Source organism: Littorina saxatilis, linkage group LG9 (genome assembly GCF_037325665.1).
Source record: "Littorina saxatilis isolate snail1 linkage group LG9, US_GU_Lsax_2.0, whole genome shotgun sequence".
Classification (NCBI taxonomy): Eukaryota; Metazoa; Mollusca; class Gastropoda; order Littorinimorpha; family Littorinidae; genus Littorina; species Littorina saxatilis.
In genome coordinates, this window is record NC_090253.1 from 54,481,731 (window position 1) to 54,506,282 (window position 24,552).

The 24,552-nt window shown below is 42.8% G+C and overlaps 1 protein-coding gene across 3 annotated transcripts in view; it reads right to left on the bottom strand.

Annotated features, from left to right (window-relative positions):
* The window catches only part of LOC138976479 (inositol hexakisphosphate and diphosphoinositol-pentakisphosphate kinase 2-like), a 120,382-nt gene that overhangs the window by 73,478 nt on the left and 22,352 nt on the right, over positions 1-24,552 (bottom strand). For all 3 annotated transcript variants that reach the window (XM_070349334.1, XM_070349336.1, XM_070349335.1), the window contains exons 6-13: positions 22,792-22,821; positions 18,606-18,707; positions 17,906-18,067; positions 14,606-14,727; positions 6,427-6,528; positions 3,841-3,927; positions 3,021-3,206; positions 1,578-1,663 (exon numbers count right to left, since the gene is read on the bottom strand). In XM_070349334.1, the coding sequence (XP_070205435.1) occupies positions 1,578-1,663; positions 3,021-3,206; positions 3,841-3,927; positions 6,427-6,528; positions 14,606-14,727; positions 17,906-18,067; positions 18,606-18,707; positions 22,792-22,821 (877 nt within the window). The remainder of the gene's footprint in view (positions 1-1,577; positions 1,664-3,020; positions 3,207-3,840; positions 3,928-6,426; positions 6,529-14,605; positions 14,728-17,905; positions 18,068-18,605; positions 18,708-22,791; positions 22,822-24,552) is intronic.

Consider the following 24,552-nt stretch of genomic DNA (forward strand, 5'->3'; position numbering starts at 1 on the left):
AAAATTGTTTTTTTTAAAAGGTCGGTCCTGTTTTTTTCGGGGTCCAAGAGGTCTCCGCGATATAGCCGAATTTGCGATTTAGTGTACCGCGAGTTAGTGGAAGTCTGCTGTAGTAGTGTATGACAAGGCCACAAAGACAATGAAAAGTATGAAAGTGAGGTCTCTTTGGGGCGGGGATATAGCTCAGTTGGTAGCGCGCTGGATTTGTATTCAGTTGGCCGCTGTCAGCGTGAGTTCGATCCCAGGTTCGGCGGAAATTTATTTCACAGAGTCAACTTTGTGTGCAGACTCTCTTCGGTGTCCGAACCACCCCCCGTGCATACTACATTGGGTGTGCACGTTAAAGATCCCACGATTGACAAAAGGGTCTTTCCTGGCAAAATTGCTTAGGCACAGTTAATAATTGTCTACCATACCCGTGTGACTTGGAATAAGGCCGTGAAAGGTAAATATGCGCCGACATGGCTGCAATCTACTGGCCGTATAAAATTTCATCTCACACGGCATCACTGCAGAGCGCCTAGAACTGTACCCACGGAATATGCGCGATATAAGCCTGATTGATTGATTGAGTAGACAATGAATGAAAGTGCAAGGCAATGGACCTCTAGTTTCTGTGTTTTTCTCCAGATGCGTTTCTGCAGTTTGAGTATGGTTAGAAGATGCATTTCTGCCTTTCTGAGTTGATACCATTGACAAATGCCTACTAGCTTGCGTGACTAGGAAGGAAACACAGCAAAGCAAGACAGTTTTGAGCAGTTTTTAAATGGTAGGAACAGATGACTTTGATCACATATGAACATATATGCAACAAAACAAAAAATTATGCTGGTATCTAATTAACAAACATAAGGCCAAAAAAAAAAATAGGTCTGTTTACGGTAACCCGACCGACCCTAGTTTTTTCGCGCGACGCCAGACTTTTTTTTGGCATTTGGGAAAAGAAAAAAAAAATCTTGTTTTTTTGGCAAAATAACGTAAAAATATGGTTTTTTGGGAAAAAAAAAAAAAAAAAAAAAAAAAATCCCGACCTACCCACTATTTTTTGGGCCTATGTTACCGTAAACAGACCTATTTTTTTTTGGGCCTAACAGTTTCATGCACAAGAAGCACAAAGAACTAATAACTCTTAACTGCAGCTAAAATGCACCACAAAAGCCAACATTTAATCATAAAAAACTACACTGTTCTAGAAGAGAACAATAATGCCAGCAACAAAATGCACATTTAGGGCTTACACCATGCTACAATAATTTCTGTTCAAAGGGGGATGCACTGATGAAATGGTACGTTAGTAAATATGTAAACAAAAAAGTCCCAGTGACTGCCTGAAATACAAAACGCTCCCACGGATTATACAAATCCCCCTGTAAAAGCACCTCTGGGGTGGGCGGGGGGCAGCCACTTCTTCTACCTCGCAAAAAACTCCGCTATTTACAAAACCTTGTGCGGTGACGTACGTAACCTTAGTGACTGTACCTACCAGTGCTACGGAAACATAACAACGAGGCAAAGCTAGAAAGAAAGTGTTAACAATAGTTACAAAGCGAGAGAAAAAGTAAGGCCTCAGTACACACCCTCCTCGCTTGACGAACGTTTGGGCCGCCCCTTGGGCTGGTATTTCAGCTGCACTTTGCGGTTGATGCCAGAAAAATGGCCGTACCTGCAAGAGTCACTACGTCATGAGGCTTAGTGCGGTATTAACACCAGCGTGCATGCGTTGTCCGCAGCAGCAAGCGCTCTCATCACAGTGAGGGTTCCACTAGCATGGCACAAGTCTTCACATCTTTTCTGAATCTAAACAACAAAGTGACTCACAGTGGGCGAGATTAACAAAGTTCAAAAACAAAAGAAGTGTAGATGTCTTTTGTTTTTCAATCTTTTCTGAAGTTCCCTCAAAATGTTGTCGACGAGAGCACAGTCATGCGTAAGTCTAACTTCTTGTGCTGCTAAAAATATAAAATATTGCATACATGCATGATCTCAATATGGAATGATGAATAAACATTACTATTAAAACATTTAAAAACATGTTTCCTCCAAAGACCATGTGATACACAAATTTTAAAGAGTATGTCATCATTTTCATGAGATTTCATTCCAAAACAAGACTTCAATTCATTTATGATTTTTGTAGACCTGCCAATCCTTGTGAACCGTCAAGTGTAGCAATTAAAAAGTTTTTTGGAATTTTCAGCATTTTCTTACATTTATTCCCACATCCGCATTTATGCCATCTTGAACAGAACAGACATTTTCAATAAAGTTTCATAAGAATGCAGGAACATAAAATACGTATTGGAGAGTATCTGCAGTGCCAATTTTCTGTGTAGACGATGTTTATGACCCATTTTGTGACTGCTACACGGAGTGGGAAGCAGAAATGAGTACAGGGGGGTCCGGGGGCATGCCCCCCCGGAAAAAAAAATTTTCAAGGGTGCAATTTGGTGCAATCTGGGGCTATCTGAGCCTTAAAATTGGATTCAAACATGGCCCCAAAACTATTTTACTATAACTATGACTAGGAAAAAAAAAAAAAAAAAAAAAAAAAAAAATACGGAGAAAAAAAAGGTTTATTTTTTTCAAAAATACGGAAAATACGGAAAATACGGAGAATTTTCATGCCTGCCTTATCTGAATCTGTTATGACTTTGACCATGAAAAGCACTAAGGCTTTGACTACCCTTTTTACCTTATCTGGATCTTTTATGATGACTCTGACGATGAAAAGCAAGGCTATGGCTACCAGGGACAGTACTCACATTTTCAAGACAGGCTTTATCTGCTGTAGCTTAGGCCTTTTTGTCCTGAAGGTCACCATATTTCGGGAATTAAAAAGCAAGGCTATGACTATATTTTACCTTATCTGAATCTTTTATGTTGACTTTAACCATGAAAAGGAATCATATTTCAGACAATCAGGCATACAAAATCAACAAAATCGTATGGGTTCCCAGGTCTGTTTTATGATGACTGTGACCGTGAAAAGCAAGGCTATAGCTACCAGGGACAGTACTCACATTTCCAAGACCAGCTTCATCTGCTGCAGCTTGGCCTTCTTGTCCTGAAGGTCGGGGTCTTGGGAGAAGGATCCCGTGTTGAGCAGCTGGCGCACAATGTCCAGCACTTCCTGCAGCTGTTTGGGTCGCTTCAGCTTCAGCTGGCCGTTCTTAAAGCCCCCGTACTTTTCAAACAGCTCAAAGAACCTGAATGACAAGTGTTCATCTTTGCATCAGTATAAATTGTCTGTTGTGTTAATGCAAAGAGGAAGTGATCAGTGACATGTGACTGCTGAGAACTAAAGGGAAATAATTTCAATCATTTCTGATAATTACTATTCACTTCTGCGATGCCCCCCCCCCCCCCCCCCTCCCAGACAAGATTTTTAACTTTTTAGACAAGATCAAGATTTTTGAAGAAGATTTGAAGTAACAAGTGAGAAAAGATATGATTTTTTTGTTAAGAATCTTCATCACGTTACTGCGATAGACCAACATGTAAATAGTTTCAAATGTGAATTGAGAAAGGACACAATTGAATCAGTTCCAAATAGCTTTAAGGGACATGAAAAAGAGTAACCAACCTTGTTTGTCCACTTTAAATATCGACAGACCAAGGTTGTACACAAATGTAGTAAATGCCACGTTTTGTCCATTAAAAGTTGCCTCAACTTACAGTTCTTCTTTTTTGATTCTAACAACCTCTTCCACATTAGCAATATTTTAGCAGATTATTTCTCACCTAATTTTTCAAAAATGATACTGCAAATCAAAAAAATGTGTTGGCTGTTAGATGAATTTGTCCAGCAATAACAAGATGCAAAATTAAACCAAACCTTACATTTTATGCTTGACCTCCATTTTCATTTTTTGCTTCGGTGTACGATCTCCATGACGAACAAGTGCAACCACACAGCGCAGTTCCATCCTGAAACACAAAAAATAACTTTACTGACATGATTTCTCACACAATCATACAACTTATTACAAATTCTTCCTCAATTCATCATGATTACAGGATAAAACAAGAAGAGCAAACGCTCGATCGAGTCACTTTCGCAGTTCTGAATATTATATGAGGCATCAGATGGACAGGAAGAAATTGCTATTCACAACACAATGAGTCACGTTCACATAAAATTTGAGCCCGGTCACTTTTATAGTTTCCGAGAAAAGCCCAACGTTAAGTTGTGTGTTGCCGAACAGAAAAGGCTAGTTATCTCCCTTGTTTTTCTGATAACGTTCGTAAAAGGCTACAGATGTAAATACTTTGATGTAAAGAATAATCCTACAAAGTTTCAATCACATCCGATGAACTTTGTCAAAGATATAAAATGTCTAATTTTTCCTTTGACGCTGACCTGTGACCTTGAAAAAGGTCAAAGGTCAACGAAACCATCGTTAAAGTGTAGAGGTCATTGGAGGTCACGACTAAACAAAATATGAGCCCGATCGCTTTGATAGTTTCCGAGAAAAGATATAAAATGTCTAATTTTTCCTTTGACGCTGACCTGTGACCTTGAAAAAGGTCAAAGGTCAACGAAACCATCGTTAAAGTGTAGAGGTCATTGGAGGTCACGACTAAACAAAATATGAGCCCGATCGCTTTGATAGTTTCCGAGAAAAGTCCAACGTTAAGGTGGTGTCTACGGACGGCCGGCCGGACGGCCGGCCGGCCGGCCGGCCGGACAGACTAACACTGACCGATTACATAGAGTCACTTTTTCTCAAGTGACTCAAAAAAGAGAGTTATATACAGAAAATCTACCAAGGACTCCACACGCACAAAAACCTGATATAGCCCTTCGTGGTCGGCTGGGCGTTAAGCAAACAAACAAACACGCACAGAAATGAAAGAATGCCAAAAAAATAGGAACCACTGTTTTCAAGAAGTTTAAAAATAGAACAAGAGTTCAGTGATAACTGATATATGAAACTATTCTGTACAAAGTATTCCCAGGCCCCCACCCCACCTAGAAACTGATTACAGCACCGCTTTTTTCTCCCTTTCTTTTTCTACTTCTTCTGCGTTCCCATTTCCCCCTTTCAAACACAGTGGTACCTGCCATGAAATCAATCAATCAATCAATCAATCAATCAATCAATCAATCAATCAATCAATCAATCAATCAATCAATATGAGGCTTATATCGCGCGTATTCCGTGGGTACAGTTCTAAGCGCAGGGATTTATTTATTTTTTATTTTATTTCTTATTTGTATGCAATCAATCAATCAATCAATCAATCAATCAATATGAGGCTTATATCGCGCGTATTCCGTGGGTACAGTTCTAAGCGCAGGGATTTATTTATTTTTTATTTTATTTCTTATTTGTATGCAATTTATATCGCGCACATATTCAAGGCGCAGGGATTTATTTATGCCGTGTGAGATGGAATTTTTTTACACAATACATCACGCATTCACATCGGCCAGCAGATCGCAGCCATTTCGGCGCATATCCTACTTTTCACGGCCTATTATTCCAAGTCACACGGGTATTTTGGTGGACATTTTTATCTATGCCCAATACAATTTTGCCAGGAAAGACCCTTTTGTCAATCGTGGGATCTTTAACGTGCACACCCCAATGTAGTGTACAACGAAGGGACCTCGGTTTTTCGTCTCATCCGAAAGACTAGCACTTGAACCCACCACCTAGGTTAGGAAAGGGGGGAGAAAATTGCTAACGCCCTGACCCAGGGTCGAACTCGCAACCTCTCGCTTCCGAGCGCAAGTGCGTTACCACTCGGCCACCCAGTCCACACTTGGGACCAGCTAAAAGTGTCCTGTCATCACATTGTAATATTTTGGTGAAGTAAATAGACAAAGGAACAACAGAAGATGCCCTTTCTGTAGAGGTGACCATGCACTCATCGGAGGGACCTCACATCGTCTGTACCACTGTATGTTGCATGCTGAGTATATGTTGTGATTATATCTGCGGCTTTTTTGTGTGTACGCCATGTATGCAGATTGTGTAGGTATATTAGTATTCATGTGTGAGTACATGTGTATGTGTGTGTGTTGTATGTATGTGTGTGCACCTGTCTGTATGCGTGTCTGTGTGTGTGTGTGTGTGTGTGTGTGCATGTGTGTGTGTGTGTGTGTGTGCGTGTGAATGTGTGTCTGTGTGTCTGTGTGTATCTGTGCATGTGTGTGGTGATAGCATGTGTGTGTGTATGCGCACGCGTATGTGCGTGCGCACGCGTGTGTTTGTATTATTGTGACTGCATGGACTTCAACGATGAATTTGCTTTTGTACTCCTGTTCTTTTTGTGTCTTAATGCTGTATTTTGGTTTTGTACATGTGTATAGCAATGTCATTGTAAAGCGCTTAGAGCTTCTAGGTAAGCGCTCTATAAGTTTCCATTATTATTATTATTATTATGCTATTTGTGCGCAAGAAGGCTGCGTCTACTAACATGTGACCTGACGTGGTGGGGACAACAGGGATGTCTTCAGGGGCAGGCCCCACAGGAAAGGGGATGTGCAGAGTGGGGCACACTTCTCGCAGCATCATGGTCCTGGAAAACACAAACACAACAAACCCATGTGTCCCATAAAAAACTGTCTGAAAGAAAAAAAAGTAAAACTGGCTTCTTGCTCGAACTGACCTGGCTCTTTAGCCCACCCAACCTGATCTGCCACTCTTTAGCCCAACCTGACCTGGCTTCTTTGTCCAAAAGAGATTGGCTTCTTAGCCTAACCTGAACTGGCTTCTTATCCCAAAATAAACTGGCTTCATAGCCCAAACTGAACTGGCTTCTTATACAACCTGAACTGGCTTCTTATCCCAACATAAACTGGCTTCATAGCCCAAGCTGAACTGGCTTCTTATACAACCTGAACTGGCTTCTTATCCCAACATAAACTGGCTTCATAGCCCAAACTGAACTGGCTTCTTATACAACCTGAACTGGCTTCTTATCCCAACATAAACTGGCTTCATAGCCCAAGCTGAACTGGCTTCTTATACAACCTGAACTGGCTTCTTAGCCCAACATAAACTGGCTTCATAGCCCAAGCTGATCTGGCTTCTTATACAACCTGAACTGGCTTCTTATCCCAACATAAACTGGCTTCATAGCCCAAGCTGAACTGGCTTCTTATACAACCTGAACTGGCTTCTTAGCCCAACATAAACTGGCTTCATAGCCCAAGCTGAACTGGATTCTTAGCCTAACCTGAACTGGCTTCTTATCCCAACATAAACTGGCTTCATAGCCCAAACTGAACTGGCTTCTTATACAACCTGAACTGGCTTCTTATCCCAACATAAACTGGCTTCATAGCCCAAGCTGAACTGGCTTCTTATACAACCTGAACTGGCTTCTTATCCCAACATAAACTGGCTTCATAGCCCAAGCTGATCTGGCTTCTTATACAACCTGAACTGGCTTCTTATCCCAACATAAACTGGCTTCATAGCCCAAGCCGAGCTGGCTTCTTAAACAACCTGAACTGGCTTCTTAGCCCAACATGAACTAGTTTTTATATTTAGTCAAGTTTTGACTAAATATTTTAACATCGAGGGGGAATCGAAACGAGGGTATGGTGTATGTGCGTGTGTCTGTGTGTGTGTCTGTGTGTGTGTCTGTGTGTGTGTGTAGAGCGATTCAGACTAAACTACTGGACCGATCTTTATGAAATTTGACATGAGAGTTCCTGGGTATGAAATCCCCGAACGTTTTTTTCATTTTTTTGATAAATGTCTTTGATGACGTCATATCCGGCTTTTCGTGAAAGTTGAGGCGGCACTGTCACGCCCTCATTTTTCAACCAAATTGGTTGAAATTTTGGTCAAGTAATTTTCGACGAAGCCCGGGGTTCGGTATTGCATTTCAGCTTGGTGGCTTAAAAATTAATTTATGACTTTGGTCATTAAAAATCGGAAAATTGTAAAAAAAAATAACAATTTATAAAACGATCCAAATTTACGTTTATCTTATTCTCCATCATTTGCTGATTCCAAAAACATATAAATATGTTATATTCGGATTAAAAACAAGCTCTGAAAATTAAATATATAAAAATTATTATCAAAATTTTTTTTTCGAAATCAATTTAAAAACACTTTCATCTTATTCCTTGTCGGTTCCTAATTCGAAAATTTTATTGTAAATTTTCATTTAATAAATATACCTACCCGAATCACATGTAGCATTGACACAATCGGAGATGCTAGGTTCTGAAAAGGCTAACCGTCTAAGGGAAGCAACCCCAACCACAAAAAGTGTAAACGTAGCCATGGTAATGACCATACACCCGGGGAGTTACCTCCCATCGTGCATGCCATGTCACTACTGCTACTGAACACGTGGTTCATATCATTCGACCTAAAGAATAAATTCTCCAAATCAAAAGCGGGGTTGGCGGGAGGGAATATACTATGTGATTCGGGTAGGTATATTTATTAAATGAAAATTTACAATAAAATTTTCGATTAAATTACATATTCCTACTCCGAATCACATGTAGCAGATTACAACAACAAGGCGGTGGGAAAGAAAAATCTAACTCACTCAAAAAACCTTGCCAAAAACCTGGACCGCTGCCAAAGAATCGGGGCGGTCCCAGTGGGAAAGAAAATCTAACCCACTCAAAAGCCCTTGCCAGGGCTGGCCCACTGCCAACAGGCAGTGAGGGAACCAAGGAAAGTCCTGATTGACAGCCGAGAAGTATCTCAGGCAAAGCGAAAGAGACAACCTCAGAGATCCAGAAAGCTGTGCTCAGCACTTCTTCCAATCTCCTAGCCGTAAAAAACAGCACAGGAATAGACCCAAGCCTTGGATTAATAACCCTGGCGAGCCAAGGGAAAGACAAGCTTCCCCCCCCCCCCTTTTATTGGAAGGAAATGCTAATGTCCTGAGAAGATCCGTGCGTAAGGTTGTCCCCTCAACTGAGAAGGACGAACCCCCGCGGTGACCTTAAGACAACCATGCCAAAGTCTGCAAACCTTGGGATGTAGTAAAGCCCAAAAGGCTTGTGAGAAAGAAGTCAGCTCAAAATAAGAGTGACCAATCCCCACGAAAGAGCGAGAGAGAGACATCCAAGCACTAAGTACCAGAGTCCACCTCGAAGAGAAAACTCACAAATAGAAGGTCGCCAGTTATCCCCTACCAGTCCCTGCGAACGCAGGGAGAGAGGTAGCACCCGACAGCAGCCACTTACGACTGTGCGTAAGCTACCGGAAGTGAGGACCCACGGAGGTCAAAAACCGATGTGACTGGCAACCATAAACAAAATGGCTAAAAGCCAGAATGTTCCCAAAACAGTCTGCTTGAAGGTAATCGAGAGTGAATCAAAAACCGAAAGCAGAAAACCAAGACTGGTAAACGTAAACCGTGAAGCCAGCCAGCCATAAGACTCCCGAAACCAGAGTTCTCAGGGAAAAAACAGGCAGTTAACTTCCTAGCCAAATCAAGAGCCTACCTGAGTTTGGCCAGAAACCCAGAGCGCGTCTGTCCCTGTCTGAAGACAGAGTCCAACGCGGAGAAAAACGGACAACCGCCCTAGACAAAGTTGCCTTTTGTAGCCGGGCGACTGTAAGGAAACCCGACCCAACGGACGTCATCCGGACTCGCCTCATACTAAGATGAGGAAGAAGAGAGGAAAGGCCCAAGACTGAAGTCACAGGAACCGAACCTTAACTAAACCTCTGCCCGAAGGAGAAGAGTAGCCAAAACCTGAGAGAGAGGAGGAAAGCCACAAAGAACTACTCCTCAAACATCCATTGTCCAAGACAATGCCCCCTCAGGAAAACCTGAATGTTACTTCCGAGGCCAACTCAAGTGAACCTTAAGTTTGGACGAAACACCAGAACGCGTCTGATCACTAGAGAAAGACAGAGTCCGACTCGATGAAAGACAACAAGGACCAAAGTCCGAACGTTTGTGGCGAAACAGGGGTAACCTGAAGCCAGAGAACCCCACAAGCCACAAGAAACGGGAAGGCAACAACCACCATCGCCGCAACGTGGAATGGCTGTTGCCCGGCCAAGGCTGCCTATTGGCTGCCAGCTTAGCTTAACCAGAGGAATGAGCATGCTTCTGCTAAGCATGTTTCTGAGTATGCTAGCCCTACCTTCCTTCAACCTTTGTAAAGCAGTCAGAGACCTGGTGATCTCTACTCGACTGAATCTCTACTGCAGGCAAAGTTTAAGCGACTCTCTTTGACTGTTCAGGGAACTGAGAATGCGAAAGAAACGAGTCCCTCCGACACCCGCCGTACGAGCGTAGAGAAGGAAGGGCAGCCTCATCTGCTCCATGCTCACCCTAGCAAGGGCTGGCCAACAGAGTAGAGAAAGGAGGCAAGTTCCAAAGGCTGAATAAGCAAGAAGGAACAAAAGGTGAAGCCCGTGTAGCCGAAGCCAGCCAAGGCTGAGCATGTTCCGGAACTGAACCATAGTAGAAACAGCGGCGGAACCAAAACACTAGAGATACCACCTTCGGGAGGAGATGGCCTAGCCAAAACCTGCAAACCGTGGTACCTACAAAAGGTGACTAAGGAACCGGAAGTAGAAAAAACATCCTATCTTCACGGAACGGAAGTCCGACATCGACAACAAAGTCAACCAACAAGGAAGCCACCAATGTCGATGCACCCAAGGGAAATCCTGAGCCGAAGCTTGAGCTGCGACGGAAATCCAGAACGTGTTCGATTGCTGACTAAAGACTGAGAACCAGAATAGCTCAGCTACGAACGCAAACCGAAGTCACAGTTGCTGGTGGTAAACTGATGAATGAGATGACCGGAAACCGGAAAACCATCCAACCGGAAAAAGACCTGACTTATCCCCCTACTGACGGTCGTGAATAGGGGAAACGTCCAGGGCCACCCGAACTGACTAGGCAGTAAACGCAACACCCAACAGGTAAAGTGAAGACTGCCCCGGCTGAGGCTAAAAGCCTAAATGCCCGTAGGCCAGCCGCTGTTCCTCACCCACCGACCTCCGAAGGAGTGTCAGGAAGAGGAGAAGTGTATCCGAACAGAGCCGGAAATGCAGCAGACAAAACCGCAAAAAACGGAAGCGAAAGATGCATAGAGTAGACTGAGGCCGGAAGCCCGAACGCCCGTAGGCCAGTCCTCTGTCAACTCCAGTCAAAACCGCAACGTGTACTTGAAATGGAGGACTTATGCTTCCAGTAAAACCGGAAACACCACGCCGACAACGGCTGCCGCACTGGTGAAACACAAATGCCCACGACGGAACAAGAGTGAGACAGAACAGAGGAGGACTGGGGCCGGAACCCGAACGCCCGTAGGCCAGTCCTCGATCAACCCCAGACAAGCCACTACGTGCGCTTGTGATGGAGAACCTATGCTTCCAGACAGGAAGTGTAGGAGGCCGAAGCCCCGCCCGGGAAAACCTTCGACGTGACCTCTGCCGCAGCTTAGAGGACAGCGTTAAGCCTTTTCCCAATAACCAGCACGTGTGGAATCGCTGACGACAGACTGAATGTCCGACACAACCGGCGAAAAAACCGAAGTCCACGTACTGGTGGAAGGCCGGTGAAACGGCATAACCGGAAAACCGGAAATCCGTCCCCCCCGACGTCGTCCTAACTCATGCCTCGACCAGGCTAAGAGAGAGAAGACGGCAAGTCTGCAGCCGCAGGCACCGGAACGGCAGTCGACGCGACAACCGAAGGTTGAAACGCTGACTACATCGGCCAGAGCTGAGACACCACCTGCCCGAAGGGCTGGCGTTGCTCCTCAGCTACCGACATCCGGGAGGAAGTGGAAGCGAAAGGAGCAGTAAATCCGGGTGGAGCCGGAAAGCACCAGACGAGACCGCGAAAAGCGGAAGCGCCGAATGCGAGGACGGAGGCCGGAAGCCCGAATGCCCTAAAGGCAACGTCCGGTCAACCCCGGAAACGACCACAGCGGGTGCGTACGTCAGAGGACCTATGCTTCCAGCGAGTGCCGGAAGCGCAGCGCCAGAAACGGCTACCGCCATTGCTCCGCCACACAATGGTCTTCGAGGAAGCCAGGGTGTGACTGAACAGAGGACGAATGCCAGGGGGGCAACGTCCGGTCAACCCCGGAAACGACCACAGCGGGTGCGTACGTCAGAGGACCTATGCTTCCAGCGAGTGCCGGAAGCGCAGCGCCGGAAACGGCTACCGCCACTGCTCCGCCACACAATGGTCTTCGAGGAAACCAGGGTGCGACTGAACAGAGGACGAATGCCCGGGGGGCAACGTCCGGTCAACCCCGGAAACGACCACAGCGGGTGCGCACATCGGGGGACCTGGTCAACCCCGGAAACGACCACAGCGGGTGCGTACATCGGGGGACCTATGCTTCCGGCGAGTGCCGGAAGCGCAGCAGTCGGAAACGGCTAGACAACTCCGGAAACGACCCCAGTGGGTGCGTACGTCGGAGAAGTAGCCGGAACCAACTGCCGCCATTGCTCAGCCACACAATGGTCTTCAGTGAAGCCAGGGTGCGACTGAACAGGGGTTTGCGGGTCGTGAACCCGCCGAAAAGAGCTGTGTCCCAGCAGGGACTGTCCGACGGCCTCACGAGGGCCTGTGGACCAGCTCGACTTACTTGAATCGCCAACCACAGCGGTAGAAGACGAAGAAGCAAAACATCCGCCCTAGACAACGTCTCGGCCGGAAGCGTCAAAGAAGCCAACAAGGTGACGTCGCCCACAGACAGCGGGACCAACGGAAGACGCAGGCTTGGAACGCGAAAATTTCTTCACAAAGATAAAGCAGACACCTGCAACACCTGATCTGCTAACGGCAGAGAAGGCGAGGAGAAGAAACAGGACGTACAACAGTATATGACTGCCCCACAAAGTGTTTGTTCGAGGCAGAAAGAGTAACGAACAAAACATAACAAACATGTTAAATCCGAAACCACGACCAGTCCTACGGACTGGTAGATACCTGCTAAAGCCTAGCCAAGAAAACCACTGTCAGCAAAGCTGATACACAAAATGGCGGCCAAGCGATAAGTTACTGGACAAAATTTAGAAGTCCAAAACGGACGAAAATTAAGCAATAACAAAAATTCCTGTCAAAGTAATGACGAAATATGAAATGGCTTACCAACTAACAAAGCAGAAGGCAAAAACGCAGGTAAAGTAAGGAGAACCTCACCATAACATAGGCCTAGCCACATAAATAAGCTGTCAGGAAAGCTGAGCAACCGAAAGTGGCGGCCACAAGATAAGTTACTGAAACGCATTTAGGAGTCCAAACGGACAAAAAGTCAGCAACTATAGATAAATTCCTGTCAAACCAAAGACAAGAAGGAACAAGCTTACCAACTAAACAAAGCAGCAAGCAAGTAAGAAGGTAAAATTACGTTTACCTCCAAAATACATCGGCCTAGCCACAAAAATCTGTCAACTCATGCTGACAACAAAAATGGCGGCCAACAGTAGTCACTGAAATATCACAGGTCCAAACACGGACGAAAATCAGCAACTACAACAAATTTCCTGTCAAAATAATGACCAAAATGGAAAGAGCTCACCAACTACGAAGCAGGAGGCAAGATAGACGGTAACGTGGCCGGTGGGTGTCAAAACAACACCAAACAGCGCAGCCACAGGGGAGCCCAAAAATCAACAACCTGCTCCCTCGAAAGCTGTAAGGTCGAATGATATGAACCACGTGTTCAGTAGCAGTAGTGACATGGCATGCACGATGGGAGGTAACTCCCCGGGTGTATGGTCATTACCATGGCTACGTTTACACTTTTTGTGGTTGGGGTTGCTTCCCTTAGACGGTTAGCCTTTTCAGAACCTAGCATCTCCGATTGTGTCAATGCTACATGTGATTCGGAGTAGGAATATGTAATTTAATCCAAAAACATATAGATATGATATGTTTGGATTAAAAACACGCTCAGAAAGTGAAAACAAAGAGAGGTACAGAAAAGCGTGCTATCCTTCTTAGCGCAACTACTACCCCTCTCTTCTTGTCAATTTCACTGCCTTTGCCATGAGCGGTGGACTGACGATGCTACGAGTATACGGTCTTGCTGAAAAAGGGCAGCTACTTGACTAAATATTGTATTTTCGCCTTACGCGACTTGTTTTTTTTATCATTTACCTGAACTGGCTTCTTGAGCCAACCTGAACTCACACTAGCTGGTCTGCACATTGGTTGACCTGGGAGATCGGAAAAATCTGCCTTACCCCACCAGGCACGGCTGGGATTTGAACCCCGAACCTTACATACGAAAAGCCAACGTCCTAAGCACTTAATTACTCAGGCTACGCATCCTTATACCTGAATGTACTGAAGATGCCATTTGTTTGCTCCACTAAACACTTTTGATCTTTTCCAGTTCTGCACAGTCATTTCCATGTAACTCTTGTGTTTTTAGTACAAACAGAAAGATAATGACATGTAACTCTTGTGTTTTTAGTACAAACAGAAAGATAATGACATGTAACTCTTGTGTTTTTAGTACAAACAGAAAGATAATGACATGTAACTCTTGTGTTTTTAGTACAAACAGGAAGATTAATGACATGTAACTCTTGTGTTTTTAGTACAAACAGAAAGATAAACAAAAATTGTTACTCTTGTGTTTTAAGTACAAACAGAAAGATAAATATGTTAAAACAGTGTTTACCCCAGTATGCGAGCACAATCATCGTAGTACTTGCCGGAGGTCTTCACAAAGCTAAACCCGTTGACGTCGCACACGTAGCACTTGCCGTTGGCCCGGAGCAGGTCAAACCCACACACGTTTTGCTGGAAATCAAAACACAACTTTATGAGCGTTGCAGGAAAATGACTGTCAGCAAACCATCTCAACCCAAAACAATTAATTATATGCAATAATCATCCAAAATATGAATTGTCCTTGCTCTTGTGGCCCTTCATGCCCGGAGCTCTCATGGTGACCTTGGTCTCAGTGTTCCTGTTCCATCCTTCCCTGAATAGTAGTTCTGCTGTCAGTCTTCAACGTGTGACGTTCCGGGGGTTCGACGGAGGGACGTGGTGGCGGTCTGCTCTCTGGAGGGGACGCTCACTCAGTCTGGCTCCGCGATTTAAAAGTCAATGTCGTTAGTAGGGGGCATAGTAGGTAGGGACAGACCCACTACTGAACACCGTCGAAGTGACTCAGCAGAAGTGCAGTGTCATCTTCCGAGGGTAGCCTACCGCAGCGACCCGACATCCCCCCTGGAGCGTCTGTAAAATCGACAAGTCTGGCAGCGGAACGAAATTCAGAGGTGGTTGGAGCAGTGAGTGCAGGGACGGGGCGGTGTGAGAGCACAACGGGACAAGGAACAGGTGTAAAGACGGGAAAAAAAATTAACAAAATAAAAAAATTATATGCAATAAATTGAAGAAAAGAAATCAAGGCATGACGAGCCATCCCAATAAGAGATACATGAGAAATGGAGATATGTTCACCCTGCTGGGACAGTTCAAAAATGAACAGCAACAGAGGCACAGATGCCTTGCATAACCAGCCCTTTAATGACAAACGACATCGACAAAGCAAGATGTCTCTTCTTGACCATGTCTTCCAAAGTAACAATTCTGAAGAACATTTTTTCCAGAAGGCGTCATAATGCGAATACTGCCCTCACATAAAACATTCTGTCACTTCTATTCCCAGGAACTGAAAAAGAATTTTGAAAAAGAAGTCTGTCTCTGGAAATTTGTCAAATCAGCAGAATAAAAATGATTGTATTAGGTCACCACCAGGCTGTGCATGTATTAGTAACACATGTCCTTAAGTCACCTAAGCAGGTTGTGTCAAGAAGGAGAAGCACAGAACAAGATATCTAACGCTGAAGAAGAAGAAGCACAGAACAAGATATCTAACGCTGAAGAAGAAGAAGAAGCACAGAACAAGATATCTAACGCTGAAGAAGGAGAAGCACAGAACAAGATATCTAACGCTGAAGAAGAAGAAGCACAGAACAAGATATCTAACGCTGAAGAAGAAGAAGAAGCACAGAACAAGATATCTAACGCTGAAGAAGAAGAAGCACAGAACAAGATATCTAACGCTGAAGAAGAAGAAGCACAGAACAAGATATCTAACGCTGAAGAAGAAGAAGCACAGAACAAGATATCTCACGCTGAAGAAGAAGGAGAAGCACAGAACAAGATATCTAACGCTGAAGAAGAAGAAGAAGCACAGAACAAGATATCTAACGCTGAAGAAGAAGAAGAAGCACAGAACAAGATATCTAGCGCTGAAGAAGAAGAAGCATAGAACAAGATATCTAACGCTGAAGAAGAAGCACAGAACAAGATATCTAACGCTGAAGAAGAAGAAGAAGCACAGACCAAGATATCTAACGCTGAAGAAGAAGAAGCACAGACCAAGATATCTAACGCTGAAGAAGGAGAAGCACAGAACAAGATATCTAACGCTGAAAAAGGAGAAGCACAGACCAAGATATCTAACGCTGAAGAAGAAGAAGCACAGACCAAGATATCTAACGCTGAAGAAGAAGAAGCACAGAACAAGATATCTAACGCTGAAGAAGAAGAAGCACAGACCAAGATATCTAACGCTGAAGAAGAAGAAGCACAGACCAAGATATCTAACGCTGAAGAAGAAGAAGCACAGAACAAGATATCTAACGCTGAAGAAGGAGAAGCACAGAACAAGATATCTAAGGCTGAAGAAGAAGAAGAAGCACAGAACAAGATATCTAACGCTGAAGAAGAAGAAGAAGCACAGAACAAGATATCTAGCGCTGAAGAAGAAGAAGCATAGAACAAGATATCTAACGCTGAAGAAGAAGCACAGAACAAGATATCTAACGCTGAAGAAGAAGAAGAAGCACAGAACAAGATATCTAACGCTGAAGAAGGAGAAGCACAGAACAAGATATCTAACGCTGAAGAAGGAGAAGCACAGAACAAGATATCTAACGCTGAAGAAGAAGAAGTACAGACCAAGATATCTAACGCTGAAGAAGAAGAAGTACAGACCAAGATATCTAACGCTGAAGAAGAAGAAGCACAGAACAAGATATCTAACGCTGAAGAAGAAGAAGCACAGAACAAGATATCTAACGCTGAAGAAGAAGAAGCACAGAACAAGATATCTTACGCTGAAGAAGAAGAAGCACAGACCAAGATATCTAACGCTGAAGAAGAAGAAGCACAGAACAAGATATCTTACGCTGAAGAAGGAGAAGCACAGAACAAGATATCTTACGCTGAAGAAGAAGAAGCACAGAACAAGATATCTTACGCTGAAGAAGAAGAAGCACAGAACAAGATATCTTACGCTGAAAAAGGAGAAGCACAGAACAAGATATCTTACGCTGAAGAAGGAGAAGCGCAGAACAAGATATCTTACGCTGAAGAAGGAGAAGCACAGAACAAGATATCTTACGCTGAAGAAGAAGAAGCACACTGACCAAGATATCTAGCGCTGAAGAAGGAGAAGCACAGAACAAGATATCTCACGCTGAAAAAGAAGAAGCGCAGAACAAGATATCTAACGCTGAACAAGAAGAAAAAGAAGAAGAAGAAGAAGCACTTCTTCTTCTTCGTTCATGGGCTGAAACTCCCACGTTCACTAATGTTTTTGCATGAGTGGGTTTTTAAGTGTATGACCTTTTTTGCCCTGCCATTCAGGCAGCATATGCCGATTTCGGGGGCCGGGGAAGCATGCTGGGTATTTTCGTGTTTTTATAACCCACCGAACTCTGACATGGATTGCATGATCTTTTCCGTGCGCACTTGGTCTTGTGCTTGCGTGTGCACACGAAGGGGGATAAGGCACTAGCAGGTCTGCACATAAGTTGACCTGGGAGATCAGAAAAATCTCCACCCTTAACCCACCAGGTGGCCGCGGCCGGGATTCAAACTCACGACCTTCCGATTAAGAGGCCGACGTCTTTCCACCCCGCCACTGGGCCCGTCAAGCATAGAACAAGACAAGAACTGTTACCTTGAAGGCCCAGACGACTTTGCGGGCGATGAGTTTTTCCCTGGCGGACAGGAGCACGGGATAGCGTATCTCCTTGCCGTCCTGATCTCGCTCCACCTTGCCATCCAGGCAGGGCGACTTGCGGGCCTCTGCATGCTGGTAGTCTGCTCCCACTGTGTACACCTGTGGTAGAGAACAAGCGTCTACAGTGGTGATAAAAATAATACACTAACTCAAGTACTTCTATAGTTCTAATGCAACAAAGAAACCAAACTGAATTAATATGATGTCTTTAAATTTTACTCTGTGTCCTACAAATTCTGTATGCATCTGCCATGCTTTTGGACACACAGAAAAACACATATCTTGAATATCGACACACACAGGACGGACAAATATGGACAAACAGTCAGATGTTTATGTGCACAAAAGAACTATAACACACACATGTGACAAAGACAGACAGAAGCAGATATAGACAGGTGGACAGACGCAGACACAGACCTACAAACACACACACACACTCACAAACACACAGACAGATACAAACACACACACACACACACACACTCACAAACACAAACACACACACACACACACTCACAAACACACAGACAGATACAAACACACACACACACACACACACACACTCACAAACACACAGACAGATACAAAAACACACACACACACACACACACTCACAAACACACAGACGACCAACCTTGACATCCGTGCCATCAGTGGGCATGAAGTCCTCATACAGGTACGCGCCGTTGCGTCGCACGCGGCTGGTGTGGGAGTACACGCTGCTGCGGTCCTTCACCTGTTGCAACACATACGCGACACAGGTTGCCCACACACATCTCTACATACATGCTGTCTTCCCTTGAATGCGTTTACCAACACAATTCATTACCCAAACGAGAATGGGCTAAAGGGGTTACTTTCAAGTCCCCATCTATGACCAGAACTGTTAGTAGTAGTCTATGACCTGACCGTTCGTCTGGGACTATTTCTTTATAAAAATAACTTAAAACTGGTTCTCGTAACAATCAAGTCATGGCGTTGAGATGCATGCGACAGGGAGTATCAGTCAGTCTATGTTCGTCACCAGCTATTACTATTACCGATGCTTGTTTGCGAGTAGTTTTCCCTCACAACATTTTTTTATCAAATGCTTTTGCTTCTTAGTAACTGCTCATCTACACAGTTGGATGCCAATAGTGGTACCCCACCGCCCCCCATCACATCCCAACAAAGAAATCTGATCAATCGTTCCAGAAAAAGATGATTTTCATGAGCTTTTCAATTCTTTCTTTCTTTATTTGGTGTTTAACGTCGTTTTCAACCGCTCAAGGTTATATCGCGACGGGAGCTTTTCAATTCAATTAAGCAAAATTCTATCGGCCGTCTGCTTTACTAATTCCATAGTAACCCCTGGAAACATGACTGCTTTTCAATATAACCATGGTGGCTGCCATAAACGTAATCAACAATTCGCAAAACCATGCACACATTTCATACTCATAATCTGACAGCCATATAGTCTAAAAACAAAAACAATATGCGTTAGTGAAAATGCCTCCAGGAAGATAAACAGAGAATAGCCTCATGAAAGTTCTCAGAAATACCTTTACACACTTAATTTTCCTTTCTGTATGAATAAAACTTTAAAAGGACTGATGTAGCAAAAGTTGAACTCATTTTTGTGTTTATCGATAAAACCATTAAAGCAAAGCACCAGATTGACTGTTCGTTGATGAAAGAGACGTGCAATTAATTTCAAGCCCTATTCCACCTCACAGAACCCAGATAGGATAAGTATGAACCACTGGATGGGAAACAAAACAAAACAACTTTTCTCAGAAATAAAGACAGAAGGGGGTAAATTATAATACCAAAACACTTGAGATGAAAACCAACATGTAATAATCATTATTTCAAGAAAAGCGGAATTTGTGTCAGTAGAGAAACAACGAAATGACAGTATGAAATTGCAGTTTGAATGAATAGAAACAATGTACAGCTGAACCAGTGATTGACCACAGAGGAAATAAGACAAAAGTTACTAATTACATTCATTTAAGCGGAGGTAGGTCTATAAAGCAGAGAGGAACAACTAATGAGTGTTAATTATTAATTATTGCACATTCCTGTAATATGACATTTGTCTTGAAAACCAGATATGTACCTGGATGCCTGAATAATTAGCTGTTACTTTTTAATAAGTGTTATTGCTATAAAAGAAAACACCAACATGTAGAGATGAGTAGGGTAGAAAAATAGTATAAGGCAAACAAAAAAAAAGGTCTGTTTACGGTAACATAGGCCCAAAAAATAGGGTCGGTAGGTCGGGATGTTTTTTTTTTGTTTTTTTTCCCCAAAAAACCATATTTTTACGTTATTTTTTTTTTTTTCCCCAAATGCCAAAAAAAAGTCTAGGGTCTCGCGAAAAAAATAGGGTCGGTCGGGTTACCGTAAACAGACCTATTTTTTTTTTTGCCTAACGTAACACTTTAATCATATGAGTTACACTGAAGTATTGGATGCATATCCTGTAGTACTTAACACTTGGACCAAGACTGTGTGCATTCTTGTACGAAATAACACTATGAATCCATAAATCAACTGTTCCTTCATTTACAAATAAACAAACAAACAAACAAACAAACACACCTCTCAAACAGCAAATGTTGTGACTCAGCTTTTACGAAAGGGGACCATAAAAAATGCCTACATTACACACTGCCTCTGGTGTAACATTCCCCTGGGTCTAATTCTATTAAAAACAAGAAGAGCAAACGCTCGATCGAGTCACTTTCGCAGTTCTGAATATTATATGAGGCATCAGATGGACAGGAAGAAATTGCTATTCACAACACAATGAGTCACGTTCACATAAAATTTGAGCCCGGTCACTTTTATAGTTTCCGAGAAAAGCCCAACGTTAAGTTGTGTGTTGCCGAACAGAAAAGGCTAGTTATCTCCCTTGTTTTTCTGATAACGTTCGTAAAAGGCTACAGATGTAAATACTTTGATGTAAAGAATAATCCTACAAAGTTTCAATCACATCCGATGAACTTTGTCAAAGATATAAAATGTCTAATTTTTCCTTTGACGCTGACCTGTGACCTTGAAAAAGGTCAAAGGTCAACGAAACCATCGTTAAAGTGTAGAGGTCATTGGAGGTCACGACTAAACAAAATATGAGCCCGATCGCTTTGATAGTTTCCGAGAAAAGTCCAACGTTAAGGTGGTGTCTACGGACGGCCGGCCGGACAGACTAACACTGACCGATTACATAGAGTCACTTTTTCTCAAGTGACTCAAAAACACTCTCTGGCTGAATGGAACAACACTTGATTCTTTAAACACACACCGCTCAGTCTAATTAAGACCACAACCTAAACATCACATGACACTTCTAACATTAAAACATCCGACACAAACATGATGAAATTAAGTCTCCTGCAAAAGCTTCCAATATCTAAACAACCATGACAACATTTACAACCACACACAAACTGAACAGAAAGACAAATAAAACGTGTCGATTAAAGTCAGTACAGAAAAGATGCTTGAGTTACGAAGAGATGTGTACAACAGAAAGCAAACGAAGCAGTACAGTTATGTTTGCATAAACTATAGCGCTAACTGTAACTGCTTTTAACCCAAAATGTCACAGTGATCTTTAGTAAAAACACATCAACAACGATCTGAAACTGCATTAGTATATAATGCTAAACATTCATGCAAAACAAATGGTCCACTAACCCACAGACATTTTTCAAAATTATGAACTTGGGACAGTTTCAGTTGCACTGTGACAGTAGTGTTAACAAAATATCTACTAATATTCTCAAAAGGACACTTATAATTAACTTAAAGAAAAAAGGCGAAGGGGAATCTAGAATCAAGAATGGAAAATAGAATAATATGTTGCAGGAGAAAGAAATATTAGGTTGGGTGATGATATTAGACGATGGGAGAGGGAAGGTGGGAGGGTTATGATAGCTGGTCTACAGGAGACCATTTAACATTGGTATAATAAATAAAAACGAGTACATAACTACTTTTTACTCGCAGTAAACCTGTTGACATTCTCACTCAGGCTATGTTCTGCGGTGGTTGTTTTTCAAATAAGGAAGGACAAACTATTAGTATTACTTTCATTAAAATGCAAAGAAAACAGCTCAAGACAAGCCGTTAGGGTTAAAGTATTCATCCCTGCAGCTGCGCACTAGGGGTATATTTATGGATGAAATACAGATACAACTTAACAAATGTGGTGTCGATAATAATGTCAGTCAGATGTCATATCTAATTGGAAGAACTTGAATGATTCAAAACACTGTTAAGTCTCACATTGCCCTAATTTGGCCAGTATAATTATATTCAATCTAGAAGTGCACAACATGTCCAAAGGAAGTATATTAGTATTACAAGTATTAATTTCCTCACAATGCAGGACATTTAAACTTCACTCACACTTTAACATTTCTACAAACATTGAGTTTATACATTTTTGATTTTTCTAAGACATTCACAAATCCATGAAAAAGTAATTGCTTTGACTGCAAGCAACAAAAGGGTCAGAAAGGGCATGGCTGACAAGATCTGTGTATGTGGACAGACTTTAAATGCTGATAATGGACAAACAGGCTACCATGACCATTCATCCAGATAAATCATCTCAGACAAAAGCTGGCAATGCAGCCTAAGATTTTGAATGGAAAAAAAAGTAAGAAACTAGCGCTACAACATGAGTAACACTCGGATTCATTCTGGCCGAATCCCCCAGTAATGTGCCAGGCTATGTAGACATTAAAGCATCCCATAAAAAATAATGTGTAAAGAAACAACCAGTCCATGCCCACAAGCGATGGCGCCACCAGTACTGTACTTACGACTAACTCTCCCGGGAACCTCCGTAATCCCTGTTAAGGCAAGCAACCAAAAACTCACTCTTAGAGGCAGCTGTTTAGAGTGACGCACTGTGACTATTGCAAAATCCACTCTTTACTAACTAGTACAGCCAAACCTGGGGTTAAGCACTCAAGGCTTCTTAAAGGGAGAGGGCAACACAGCACAGTTAATGGCTAGAACAATTTTAAGCTACAGGAACGCAGGATTGAAACTCCAATGCCAGTACAAGCTTATCGCAACGCAAGCTTTCAAACACTCTAGACTACTACAATTCAATCATTTTCTAAAGTTGGCATTTGTACAATCTTCTGAGTAACTGAAAGGTGTGAATGCTAGTCACTTTTTCTAAAGTAGCGCAATATGGTAGGCATTCAGTACAAGCCTTTGGTGAATTAGTTAGATTGCACTTAGACAAAACTATTTCAAACAATGCAGTACTGTACCATTCAAGGGGAAACACTTTTAACGTGAAACTGTTACATGTACTTAAATACACCTACAGTTTTCCAGGCACTACATGTCATTAGAATGTCATACATTTGAACACAAAATGATATCCAGTAAAGTCACCACATTTCTCAAATAGACAGAGAGTGCAGATCATTTGTCCTTTTAAAACAAGGCAGCTCAAAGCAAATGAATCCCTGACACAGTGTAGTTACAATGTATTGATAAATACAGGGTGACCCAAAAAAAAGAGTACCCAAACAAAACGTCATAAATTGAACAAAAATAAAGCAATCTTCATAAAATTTATTTACACACACAAGTAGCCTCTGCATGATTTCAACAAAAAATGTTAGCGTTCCAGCTTGTCTTTCAGGAAAGTTATGCTCATTCTACAGAACATGCTCCAAATGGCCTCCCCCCGGATTTAAATCCCCCAGATTTCTATCTTTGGGGGTTCCTGAAAGACAACGTCTACAGGAACAACCCACAGACAATCGCAGAACTCAAGTGAGCCATCACAACAACCATTCGCGGAATCTCGCAACAGGAGTGTGTGCGGGTGATTGATAACTTTGCGCGGCGAGTTCAAGTTTGCCTGAATCGGCGCGGAGGCCATTTGGAGCATGTTCTGTAGAATGAGCATAACTTTCCTGAAAGACAAGCTAGAACGCTAAAATTGTCTGTGCAAATCATGCAGAGGCTACTTGTGTGTGTAAATAAATTTTATGAAGATTGCTTTATTTTTGTTCAATTTATGACGTTTTGTTTGGGTACTCTTTTTTTTGGGTCACCCTGTATATACTGCTCCAAAAAGGATTACTAGAGAAAACAGATGAGTATAAAAGCAGTAAAAGCCATGTTCACCCTGTTCCTCAAAATATGAACTCAGGAGAACACAAACAAGCACCCTGGAAAATGTCCATCAATATTATCTACATGTATCACACATCCTTTCAATACTTCTTTTGCAAATTTTGGAAGACATGTTTTATCTCGCAATCATGCTGATGCAAACAACTACACTAAAGTTCCAAATTGCATGACGAATTGACTAAATTTTGCTTCAGACTTTTGTTTATTAAATGATGAGTACATAAATGAATGACGTTTCTACGAACCAAAGACATTTCTTTCTTTATTTGGTGTTTAACGTCGTTTTCAACCACAAAGGTTATATCGCGACGGAGGGAGGGGGGAGATGGGATAGAGCCACTTGTCAATTGTTTATTGTTCACAAAAGCACTAATCAAAAATTTGCTCCAGGGGCTTGCAACGTAGTACAATATATTACC